At 32.4% G+C, this 12933-nt stretch overlaps 1 protein-coding gene across 2 annotated transcripts in view; it reads right to left on the bottom strand.

Moving 5' to 3' along the window:
- LOC138122812 (adenylate cyclase type 2-like) overlaps positions 1 to 12933 on the bottom strand; it is a 19339-nt gene extending 6406 nt beyond the window's left edge. The window contains exons 1-10 of one of the 2 annotated variants that reach the window (XM_069037150.1): positions 12752 to 12933; positions 5727 to 5845; positions 5234 to 5368; positions 1181 to 1546; positions 983 to 1132; positions 815 to 933; positions 621 to 765; positions 426 to 565; positions 220 to 369; positions 53 to 167 (exon numbers count right to left, since the gene is read on the bottom strand). In XM_069037150.1, the coding sequence (XP_068893251.1) occupies positions 53 to 167; positions 220 to 369; positions 426 to 565; positions 621 to 765; positions 815 to 933; positions 983 to 1132; positions 1181 to 1546; positions 5234 to 5368; positions 5727 to 5845; positions 12752 to 12770 (1458 nt within the window). In that variant the 5' untranslated portion in view covers positions 12771 to 12933. The remainder of the gene's footprint in view (positions 1 to 52; positions 168 to 219; positions 370 to 425; positions 566 to 620; positions 766 to 814; positions 934 to 982; positions 1133 to 1180; positions 1547 to 5233; positions 5369 to 5726; positions 5846 to 12751) is intronic. The other variant, XM_069037160.1, reaches the window with a different exon arrangement.

The following is a 12933-nucleotide window of genomic DNA, read 5'->3' as shown; positions in this document are numbered from 1 at the left end:
GCAAAGATTTCTATTTAGCCTTGCACTACAACCAACCACAACGGACACATACATTTGGAAACGGTTGTATTAAGAAAGTCCTCTCGCCATTTACAATTTTTTTTGATGGAACAATATTATATTCCTTTCTTAAACGTTCTTTGGTTTCTTTAGTAATGTGTACCATCCTGGAAAAAAATTGTTACTGTCTATTTTTTCTAACGTTTGTCATCTACATACCCAGGAGACCCTTCAGTTTCCATTTTATTTGCTCTATCAACGTCTGTGGACCAAATGTCGTATTGCCATTTGATCGTTCCTATTATCCCAGAACTTATCTTACCAGTGTGTATACCAATTCTCATATTTATGTCCAGTCCCTTTCGCTCACTGTAGAAGCAAAGAAGATGAACCTACTTAAGTCATATGGATTGTTGTGGTCATACCGTATGTCTGCTATGATGGAAATCATTTTCAATCCGAGATCAACACACGCTTCTGCATGTTGGGCGACGGGATCTGGAGGTAGACCGGCAACACAATAATAACAATCTCCCAAGAATTTTATTCGCAGCACTTTCAATTTCTGAAAAAATGAGAAGAACATATTTTCTAGTTCGGAGATAACGTAGGAGATTTACCTCAGAGGCATCATCGAAACGTCCAAACAATTCGTTTAAGATGTCCAAGAGATCGATCACGTTCAACTGGGTTGTCATCGCGGTGTAGTTGACAATGTCTGCAAACAGAATCGTTACATTGGGATGATCCTCCACGTAAAGATCTCTGCAAAGACAAAATGTAACAAGAACAGAAGACGAGTGGGCAAACGTACTCGAATGGTTTCACTTGAGGAGTGTTGTTGTTTTTTTCGTAGCGCCGTATGTACTCCATTAAAGCTAATCTAACTTTTACTATTATATGCTGAGGGATAATGCTGGACATGAGTTGGTTCTAAAAGTTTCGCAATTAGTTGTGGTCTTTAAAATTGACGTAAAATTACCTCCTGATCTTCCTCGAATTTGAGCTGATGTGTTGACTCAACGCAAGATCTTCTATCGAGAAAACTTCTTCTAATGACAATTTCATTCATATATCGGAAATAAAGTCCAAGACTGTTGATCGAAATTAAGTAAATACCATCTGAGGCAAGCTAAAAGTGTCTGCTATAGTACTTAAGATGATTCTAGAGATCACTTACTCTTTCAATACGTCGGTCACTGTCCTCGTAAGTGACTAATATAAGCGTAACTAGATGAAAAATGGATACAAAGAGACCCAAAACGAAAGCAACTACGTGGTTGTGAATATTTAGGAAAATATAATTTGATATTATTAGGTAAGTGGTGTAGGCCGGACGCAAGTTGCCGTAGGTTTCGTGGTTGTTGTAGTAGAAAGGGATGAAGGAGTTCATAAAAAATGTCGTCACGAACGCAGTTCCGGCGAATATTTTAAGAAGTTTCGGGTGTTTCTTGACATAATTATCAGTCAGGATTAGGAGTATAATTGAGAACGCTGAGATTAAACCATAGAGGATAAGATCTGGTATCACATCCGCTGGCGTTGTCTAAAAATTGATAAGAGAACATAAGTAAACAAATACAGAGAATGACTGACGTGTCGGACGTAAAACATTATTATAAAAATTTGATATTATTCTAAACATTTCTCGGTAACGCGGAAATTACTGTCAATGAGGGCTCACAATTTTTGCCTGACAGTAGATAAAAAGTGGGCACGAGAAGATGTTTCCAGAAATGGTGCGGTGGAGTATTGTACAGTCACGGGCACGTTGTCATTCAACTGACATTAGCTTTATATACATATTTCTAACCCCACATTTGAATTTTTGACATGGATGTCTCCATTTCTGAATAATGGAATTAATGGTAGTTGCCGCAACTGTGTGGACTTATCATCCTGAGCAAGGGTAACAATTCTAACTTTATTAAAAAACGTTACTGTTGGCATTTTGATTTTTATTATGGGTGACAGAATTTCTGTCACAAAAATTTTGAATGTCAGTCATGACAATAAAGCTTAGGCTACATAAGTTTTTTCGAACTGACAGTAAAATAACTGACGAAATTCCGTGGCCGTAACTGTACAGAGGTTTAAATTTTAAAATACTTATCCAGTTTAATGAATCTATTTAAAGCGATTTATTGTTTTTTTCTTGTCTCTCACGTAGAGGTGAGTTCATTACTATCCACCCTTTAGGTAAAAAATAAGTGTGCAAAATTACCTTCTAGTACTTTTTACTTTATAAAGTTGCAATCTTTCATCTTGTCTGCAGGGACATTCAGTCAGTTTTTATATGGTTGAAAGTTATTTCAAATAGATCTACATGCTTTAATAAGGTTTTGTTATATTGGGTGATTCAAAATGATTGTGGAGTATAGAAACTACGTACGAAAACTTATGTGGCGACTGTGTGGGTGGGGTACAGTTGACATTTGTATGACATTTCATAAGTGTACGTGATTTTTTTGTATCATTGCACGTTGACTTGACAATTTTCAAAATTGCGCTTCTATGAACTGTCAAAAAAATGTCAACTCTATCCTATCCACACAGTTGCCACATAAATTTTCGTACATATAGGCTTTGCACTTTCTATTGAAACACCACCTGTCGATTTTCAGTTTGGCAACGCGGCAAATATGTTTAGTAATTTTTTTGACTATAATTGCCGATCTTGATTTTTATATTATATTTTATATACCTATGTTATATTTTATATTATATTATTTTTAGAATGCACGATGAGTCGACGAGATAAATAATTGCTAAATATGTAGTTAGACAATTGATTTATATTTTACACTTATTTTGACAGTGATTTACTTTGACGTTTTAGGAACTAGAAAATGTCAGAATTTCAAATTTCTCGCTAAAAGCCGTTTTATAATCAACCGAACCTGTTACACATTGCTAAATTTTAGGAAAAATCAACAGGTGGTGTTTCAATAGAAATGGCAGAGCCTATACTTTGGATTGAACTTTAAAGTTGACTCAAGTTGCAAAAAACGTTATGACTGAAGAAGATATTATGTGATTTAGTTAATCAAGTGATTCTTCGTGACAGATGAGGCACAACTATTTTTTTTTTAGATAACGTAGAAAAACTTTTATCAGTACCAAATTAAGATAAAGAATTAACAAATTAAGATTAGAGGCCAGTTTATAGAAAGAGAATTAAATATTTAATTCGAATTAAATTTTAATGCCCGATTAACTCGTGAATCCGAAATTCAATCTGATCACGTGTTCAGTTAATCTCGCATTTGATTACGATTAACTTAATTACGTTTCAGTAAACTGGCCCTAGGCTTAAGAAGTTTTAATTCTTCTATTCCTTAAAAGTTTAGTTGTGGACATTGAATGAGGCACTCGATAAATAAATGACGTTCGACTTTATAGTTTGACACCTAAGGAAGCCATTAACTTGGAAACAAAAGCAAACGAGCTATTTGACAATTTTTTTAACGTTCTTAATTAATTTCTGAGGTGAATATGCTTGGTTGGTTTGAGTTTTTTATTTATTTTAGAGGGACAATAATTAAAGTAGACTATATGACTTTTAAATTAAATTGGCAACACTGTTCACAACTTGATTTGAATTATTAAAGTGACGCTTCAAAATTCAATGCAGAGTTAACAGTTGTATTTGGAACATTTTCTATGATTGTCAATAAAACTATATTATTTTCTAACGCTTCATTTCTTTTAAATTAAAATGATTAAACATGAGACATAACCCTTAATTTACACAGCGACTCAAATGTCAGGATTAGCAATCGTAGAAAAAAACCGCCTACTTTAATTATAAATGATCTCATGTTTAGCCATCTTCATATTATACATTTTTTTTTTACTTTTCTTATTCCTAGAATTTGATATGATTTTCCAAAATAACATGATTATTTTAGCCCTTTTGGTGTACCTAATTTAATTAAAAAATATATTTTTCTTCAAACGTCCATAAGTTATGACATTATTCTAAATGATTGTACCTAGTCGAAGTAGGCGTGAAAACTGAATGTAAAATTTATGGTTGCCGCCCCACATAAAAAAAACATTAAAATGATGTGAATAAGTGAATACACACCGTTCACACACGGGAGTTAAATTGGGTGCAAAACAACTCAATATTTCTGGATTCAATCGTTAATTTAACAAAAATAAATAAAAATCTCATCACCGCACTTTTCACCTACAAAATGACAGTGACAGCGACAAAACTGACAGTTCACATGACAGCGGCAAAAATGTAATAACATGGGCATGGCCATCTTCGACTACAATCATTTAGAATAACCCTGTACTACTGCACTGATAATGCTAAACTGTCACTTCATTATCATGGTATCTAACAAGCTGACCAGCGTCCATGAAGTTATTATCTCCGCTGAGTAGCAGCTGTGAAGTAAACTAGCTAAATTATTTGAAATTCCTACCTCAAATTGTAACAAATTCTTGTCTGAATGTGAGATATTGAAAGCTGAAGTGAATAAATAAGGTTTAATCAAGAAATTTGTACATTATTGCAAAACGTACTGCCAAACTACCAGCCGCAGCACATAAACTCCATTTTTGGTCCTCATAACATAATATACTACATACTACACATTCTGAACACTTTCTTTTGGTAGAATTTTGTGTTAGAGTTGCATTTTAATTTAATTTAATTTTGTGAAAACTTCCATAAATAGTAAAAATAAAAAAACTAAAAAAAGTTTAAAATCGTTTACAAAAACAAATTGAACAAATGTGAATTTTTAAAATTGGTGTTAAGGTCATCTACTGACTGCACACTTATCAGTTTTGTCAACAAAGGTATTTATTGCGAATTGCAATAAAAATAATAAATAATCGTAAATAAGATAATAAAGGAAACATACTATAATTAATGTACCTAAGTGTCGGCTTCTAATAAGAGCTTACCGCTCTTTGTGTGATAATAATAGATAAAGTTTTCCGTGTGAAAATAGAGGATTCAACGAAAGCAAATCTTTGAAATATAAAAAATTGTGAACTTTTAGTTAGTCATTTTCCAGTTAGAATATCTGAAATGTGGAGGCGGAGCTTTGACCATTAAATTATTGGGATTACATTGCTTATTGCTTATTGGATGAAATCGCTCAAAATGGAAATGAAAGTCGAGCAGAGACACTGTCTTTGACCAATAGATATAAACAATTAAAGTCTTTTTCAACTACCTTATATTTAACAAATGTACGGTTATACTTACAGCGGCTAATAACAAAATAAAATGAGTAGTGATCAGTATAATTTGAAGAGACAGGAATTGCGAAAAATAGCCGTGACTTATCCTTTGGCTGTATCTGTGAAATAATTTGTGTAATTCTAAGCACTCAAACTGATCCTGAAAAGAAAATAATATGTTAGTGTTTACATTTCAAGATAAATACAAAATATAACTTTGTGAAATTGTTCAAAGTTCCGAATGAATGATAGGACTCTGAATTCTGAAATTACATCCTGTTGCACCGGACATTACGATTTTGGGTTTGTTTTAATCTCAAGTACATATGTGATGACATGAAGATCGTAATAATATTGTTGATAATGTTATTGCGTCAACTTGTGCGTCATGAGATTTCGTCAAGTGATGGGGCATTTTCGAAATATTTGTAAAATGATTCGACTGATATATTTGTTCGGAGATAGGTACGACATAGATAGAGAGTAGTGGAAACAAAGCTTGTTAAAATGAAATTTACCTTTAAATAAGAAAGTCTCCATCTCTTTTCGTTGTTGGGTTCTTGAAAGTGTTCATCCTCGGATAAGGGGTATGCTGCTTCCACTTCAATCCCATCCATTTGGATGCACTTTATTTGATCTGATAATTAAACAAATATTTTGAAAACCAAAAATAACAAAATATTACAGTTACAATCCAGGTGATAAGAAGGTATTGTCTTTTTGGCTAATAAAACGTCACAGAAATTACAACACTGATAACAGGAACTCTACATTGTGGACAAATACATTTTTTCCGTAATAGATAGATGATGCGTACGTGCACTGAGAAGCGCATTTAATCGTGTGGGTAACTATTGTTCCAAAGCTATTCTCAGGTGATATTTCATAAATAGAATATAACTAAATGAAACTTATCTAATCGTCCATTATTTCGGTTATATGCCAATAAATTTGACAAAATAGGCCGATTAAAAGGGGATTGCCTCTTTAATAATGCTTTTATGACTTTATTGCAGTGTATATCTTTGTCATAATTTAAGTGTATGTTTTTTGTGTCAACAGATATTTTTAAATTACAGCACAATTCTTGAGATCCTAATCTAAAGATATTAAAGTATAATGAACTTATTTCTGATGATCACTGCATATGTTACAATCAAGAGTGGTTCTTGCCATATTATGATATAATATTTGGTTCTTTACATGTAAAGTAAATTCGCAAAATTGGGGCACAGGCAAATTAATCCTATACAGATGTGTTGATCTGTGTGTTACGATATAGCTAGAGTAAAAATTGTGATTGTCTTGTGTACAACTGTCCAGAATTAGTTTATTCGTTGGAAATTTTCTCCGAACCATAAATTGTACTGTATATTTTTATTTGGTAGTTACAGATAATAATAATCTATTAAAAGTACTCATAAATCTAGTGGCCGGAAAAAATGTATAGGGCATAAGAAGTGTCAAAAATGAGTTTGAAAAGGCTAATTTTACGTACTCACAAGCGGACGAAAAGTAACTCTTTTTCGGACGCTGACCGTGTTTAGTAAGTTAGCAACGAAACCTACAAAACCGATAATTGTTCTGTCACCATAAATTATGTAACTACATAAGTACCTAATTGTATTGCAAATACATAGTAAATTTCTAATTTTGTTGGCAAGCTGATAGCAAATACTAAGTATAAAAAAAATTGTTAATATAATCTATTCCATCTTTAAAAAAACAATAGGTTGCCATGCTTTAATTTTGTTAAATTGGCAGTACTGAGGAAAGTAGTAGTTATATTTCATTTCATGTTGGTTGTAAACCTTTTTGAACTAAATTTGAAATCCTATGTTGCAAGATGATTCTAAAAAAAAAGTAAATAAAGCATCAATAAATGTCATTTTGACGTTTTTCTAGTTTATTTTAAATTAAACAACACAAAGTAGTAATTTAAAGGGTTTACTAATGCATAATGCCAAAAGTTGTGTCTTTTGAGACAAAACGTAGTGTGTTGAAGTGCTCCACACATTTTAAACGAGATAGGCCCGATGTAAGTAACGATGCGATTATTATTAACAGATTGATGGACACCTTCAATGTGAGAACGATGAATTTGTATTCGATTAAATCCTAAACTGTATACAGTACAACTTCGGCAATTTGGACACACTCTGGTTCTCTCGTCCATTCGTAAAAAAGCGGAACATAAGTATGGCAACATTGTGACTTCAAAATTTTCAAAATTCCTAACCAAACTTTTCTTCAGATATACAGGATGAAATCTGTCAGATTGTCATGGCCAAGCATCGTTTTTTTAAAGTTGGAATACATTATATGTATTACCTAATAAATGTATCTATGTATTTGAAAAAGGTAGATACAAAATAAATTTGTAATTTTTCCAATGATGTATTTTGCTTTGTAGTTCGTGCAGTCGCCTAAAAAAATTAATGTGCACCTCTGCCAAAAAGTGCCTTTTCTCCTCGCCTGTTTTCAAGCCTCGGTTTCGCCTCGGCCAGAAAACTCAGACTCGTACGAAAAAGATATACTTTTGTCCAAATAATTATTTTAGTATACAGGGTGTTATTGAAAGTTATACAGATATTTTAACCACAAGCTACGGGCTTCATGTAGAACTCGGAAAAAATATTTAAAAAATTATCTGTCAAAAAATAAAATGACATTTATTTTTTGAGCTACAATGTTTTTAAATTGCTTTTAGTTTTCTACGTTGTCCTAGAACCTTGTAGGTAAAATTTCGGCACATTTTAAAAATACACCCTGTATATCATGTTTTATAAAATGTACGCCAATGCGAAGTAACCTATAGGAAATATGCTTTAAAACAAGGAAACCACGTTAGCGTACGTTTTATAAAATATTTGTGTATTTTTAAAATGTGCAGAAATTTTACCTACGAGGTTGTTTGACAACGTATTATGACTTTGTTTTTTAAAGTAGTTTGTCGATTGTGAACGCACTATACGGATTACGGATCACGGATCAGCTTTGAGGATACATTTAAAGGAATGCACGATCCCATGTAAATGGAAAATCAAATGTATCGTTTTAATGCAATTAAAGTGACATTCTTGGCTTAAGTTAATTAACAATTGATATGTAGAACTGATATAATTTGTAATCATTAATCTAGAAAATTCTTTAACAAAGGTTACTTGACAGATATTTCATCTTTGAAATTATTACTAATGTCAATTTAAAACATTACAGTCATAGATCATTTTTTTCTCTCTGTATTATTAATAAAGTACTCTAGTGGTTTTTCGTTGGAATACCTATGATTAGAAATTTTTGTATGATGATTAATTTGTGTGAGCTTCGTTTCCAGAAAATTCATTTTAAATAAACTTCACTTATCTGTTTTTTTTATTTCGTCATCTTGTGTTCAGCGAGATTATGGTTGACTTGAAATTTTTTATTTTAAATCAATAGGACACACCTAATATGGGTCGAGATCTACTTTTTGCAATCGACAATTTACTCAAAATACGTTGGCTATCTTGTTAACTAATATTTACACATCTTAAATCCTAAATAATAATGATTGTATACAGAATTTCCTAGAACGGCCTCCCCAGAGAAAAAAAGCATCAGTATTTCGGTAAATGTGTTAAAGAAAAAAGTCTTATCTCAAGCGAAAATCGAGAAAAGACATCCTAAACTTGACCAGGATGACCGCAATTTTGTGTTGGTGAGATTTCTAATTTCGAATTTTGTTGTGATATTAACAATTATTTTTGCTGTCTAGCAACCTAATTGATTTTTTAGTAATACCTGAGAACGAGCTTCTGGGATTGAAAACTTTATAACTCAATTATGTGAGCTATAGGAAAATTTATTTTAGTAGTTAGTCATCTTGGGGTCGCTTTTGCTGTCGGCCCGTCTGTTTTCTATGCGGAGGCAGTTCTGGGACAGGCTGTATTTGTCAACTTCTGACAACAAATTTAGTTCCAATTTGTATATTCTTTTGAAATTGTGGTGTTCACCAAATTGTTTCCTAATTAAACTTAACAGAAATTAATCTTAAAACGAGTTTTATAATGAAATTTGCTTTTGAAAATTTTCTACCGGGTGATCAAGAAGGACTGTTTAAGTTGGCAGTACAATTGAGAAAAATTTTTAATTCGGTTATTTATAACGCTGCAACTGGATGTGTTTTGTTGGTTTATTTGACAAGTATCTGATATAGGTATAGCATTAACAACGACAAGCCACCAACAACCGGGAGTTACTCCTGTTATACGATTTAAAATACGGTCCAGTGTCACCAACTTAAACAGTCCTTCTTGATCACCCCGTATTTCATCGTACAGTTGGTTGCAAAAAAAAACGGGAACTGTCAAAATAATAGTGTGCAACCTTCATATGCCTTCTTACGAGAGATAGGTTAGAATTAACGTCAAAATTCAATGACATTTTTTAAAATTACATATTTGATAGGTAGACAATTGATTGATAAATGGACAAAATCAAATTTATATTAGGAAAATTTTCGTTTCCCGTTTTTTTTTTTTGCAACCAACTGTACCTAGTTATTAATGTACAGGGTGATCAAGAAGGATTGTTTGAGTTGGTAATACTGGATTTTATTTTTAAATGGTACAACTGTAGAAACTTCCGGTTGTTGACGGATTCACACTGACAAGTAGGTAACCTTTGACATTTCAAATTAAACATGCTGGTGAATCTGTTCGAGAGTTTAAAAAGAAGAGTGAATTTATGTTTATAGCACTTCGAGCGTTTCCTTTAGTTAATTTTTAATAATCGTTCTGTATTCAAAATTTTTTTTTTACTGTTAATTTTTACTCTTATAACCCACCATTTGGTCGCTGTTAATACGTCAGATATCTGTCAAATAAACCAACAAACCATATCCAGTTGTAGTGTTGCAAATACCCGAACAAAAAAATGATCTTAATTGTATTGCCAAGTTAAACGGTCCTTCTTGATCACCCGTATTATACCGGATGTCCGAGGGAAAAGTTATTCCTTAGTGTCTTTAACGCTAGAAATTTGAAAATTTTGAATGTAAGTTAGACCATAGAGGGAAGTTACTTTTAATGACGGATTATGGAACAGGACATTTTTTTTAATACATCCGTGTAAAAAAGTGATATAAAGGAAACTTTTTGGGATCTTCATATACAACGTGTAACAGAAATAAGTACATTAATTTTAACCAGTAACAGAACTCGTCATGATGAACAATTTTTCTATGTAGTATGTACTGTCGCGAGCAATAAATTTTGGTCGTCAATGTCATTTCAAAATTTGGTTAGATTGTCGCAAATTTAAAAAATTTCCCTGCCTGATTATGCCCACGTCAACAGTGTCAAAGAATTGAGAAATAAATGACAATTAATGTCATACAACATGATGATAGGTTATGATATTTAGGACTGTTTTACAATGGAGCATTTTCGATTGCGTCAAAGAATGACCTTGACGACCAAAATTTATTGCTCGCGTGTACCACTTTTTCCAAATCGGCAATTTTTTAAAACATTCCCCCCCCCCCCCATAAATTAACGAGCCGTTCAGCCGTTTACGTAAACCTTCTAAGCACAGCGATCATGTCCAGGTAGTATGCTCTCCAGTGGCGGGTAGCGAAATTTGTAAAAAATTTGAAACAATTTTAACTCATTAACAAGAACGTTTACAAAAAAAAAATATTTAGAAAAATTGTTGCTCTTGATGAGTTTTATTACCAGTTAAAATTCATGTATGTACTTATTTCTGTTACACGTTGTATAGTAGAATAGAAATATTGACTAAGTAAAATCATAAATCACACGAATAAAGAAACAGATCTTGAAGCACCCCATCCGGCAATTTATGGTGGGATGTTAAATAACCCAGCCAAATATTTGGTGACACCCAACGGGCAAAAATGACCGGTTTCTTACCTGTAAGTTGATTGTAAACTGTTTCTTTGTTGGTGTGATTTATGATTTTAGTCAATATTTCTATTAGGAGTAAAAATACAGTAGCTTGAAAGTTACAAAATCTAATGTTTTAATCGCTTAGAAAAATGAAATTCACTTGTTAATATTGAACACATCAGAGATAAACCCTCTCGAACTTTTTGTGTGGACAACGATACCTATTCAGCAAATATACGAGACTTAGTCATACATTAATAACAAGACTTAATACTCTGAGGGTCTTCCTGATAAAACATGATTACGATCTATTTAGTTTTATTTGCTTTTACCTTTCATAATTCTACGGAAGGAGGGCATAAAAATGTTTTACACCATCTGATAAAATTAATTGTGGTACTGCATTTACCTATCTTTTAGAGGACTTTGGAAATTTTGTGTTATTTTAACTAATCGACAATCATTGTAAATAAGCTTTTACAAAAGAATGGTCAAAACAAGTTTTACTAACGTGAATAAATTTTCATTTTGCAATCTGCTTCCAAAATAATCCATTACAGTAAGTGAATTGTGCCCAGTTGTAAAAACCATTTTAAAATTATTTAAATATCGGATACGGATATGCTAACATAAAACTTAAAATATGTTGCCAACTCAGAACAGAAAAAATTACAAACATTTGTAGTCACCTTGTATTAAATTCAATTTATATCGGTAACGAAGAGTGTTTAATGTGTAGATTACCTTCATTGCACCGAAAATTTAACAACATCTACACATTTTTATGAGGACTTCAGCATGCATTTTCCTTGTGCAAGAGCTCCTTCAGTATAAAATGTTTGGGAACCCCTGATATATTAAGCCATATTTACGCAAGCTACTGTGAAACACAAACCGACAAATATTAACAAGAAATGTTATTGTTTTATATAAGCACATTCTTCATTTATAGTAGACGGTTTTCTCATAATCCCACATAATTCACATTCACAGATTATCAACCTTGTAGAGGATTATCTATAAACAATCGCTGTCCCCATAAGGAATTAGTCAATTTGTAATTCAGACCTAAATCCAATTGAATCAATGTGGAGTGGATAATTTGGTATCAAGGAAAGTTTTCTCAAAATTTTGACTATACATAAAAATTCATTTCAAGAGCATGTAACAGATGTCTTCCATAGAACTTTGGCAACAACAAGTAAGACAACTTTTTTTTGTAATATACACAGTGTATTATTTAAATTGGTTACGTTCCACAAACAAAATTTTGTACACGCGGTAACGCCGGCAAATCAAAATAACGGATCAAACTTACTAACGGCCGTATTCACCAACGCCAGTTAACGTTAACTGTAGGTTAAAATACTTCGTTACTTTAGTTACCTATTGTTATAACAATGTTTTCGTATATTTTAACCTACAGTTAACTTTAATTGGCGTTGGTGAATACGGGCCTAAGAATAATTTACTTAAATGACCCGATAATTTCGTGAATGGTATTCTAGATTCTAGAAAAAAATTCTAAAAAGCAATTTTTTCTCATGCCAGCAAAAAACTGTGCTGCAATTTCTTTCTTGAATGCTGAACCGTTTTGATATAAATTTTATTATCTAATAATATCTACGTATAACAATAGATTTAGTACTCACCTAATATTTGCACCTCCATTGCACATAGTTTATAATAAACTTTAAATATAAAACTTTGTTCACCATACTGTTAACTTCACATTAGCGACGTTAGACTTGTTGCCACTTACTTTCGCCACAAGTTCTAGCGCGTCCATCACTCAAAATGTTCTAGCTCATCTGAGACATCTACTTTGCTTTCA

The sequence above is a fragment of the Tenebrio molitor genome, chromosome 1 (genome assembly GCF_963966145.1).
Source record: "Tenebrio molitor chromosome 1, icTenMoli1.1, whole genome shotgun sequence".
NCBI lineage: Eukaryota > Metazoa > Arthropoda > Insecta > Coleoptera > Tenebrionidae > Tenebrio > Tenebrio molitor.
This window is presented reverse-complemented; position numbering and strand designations above follow the sequence as displayed.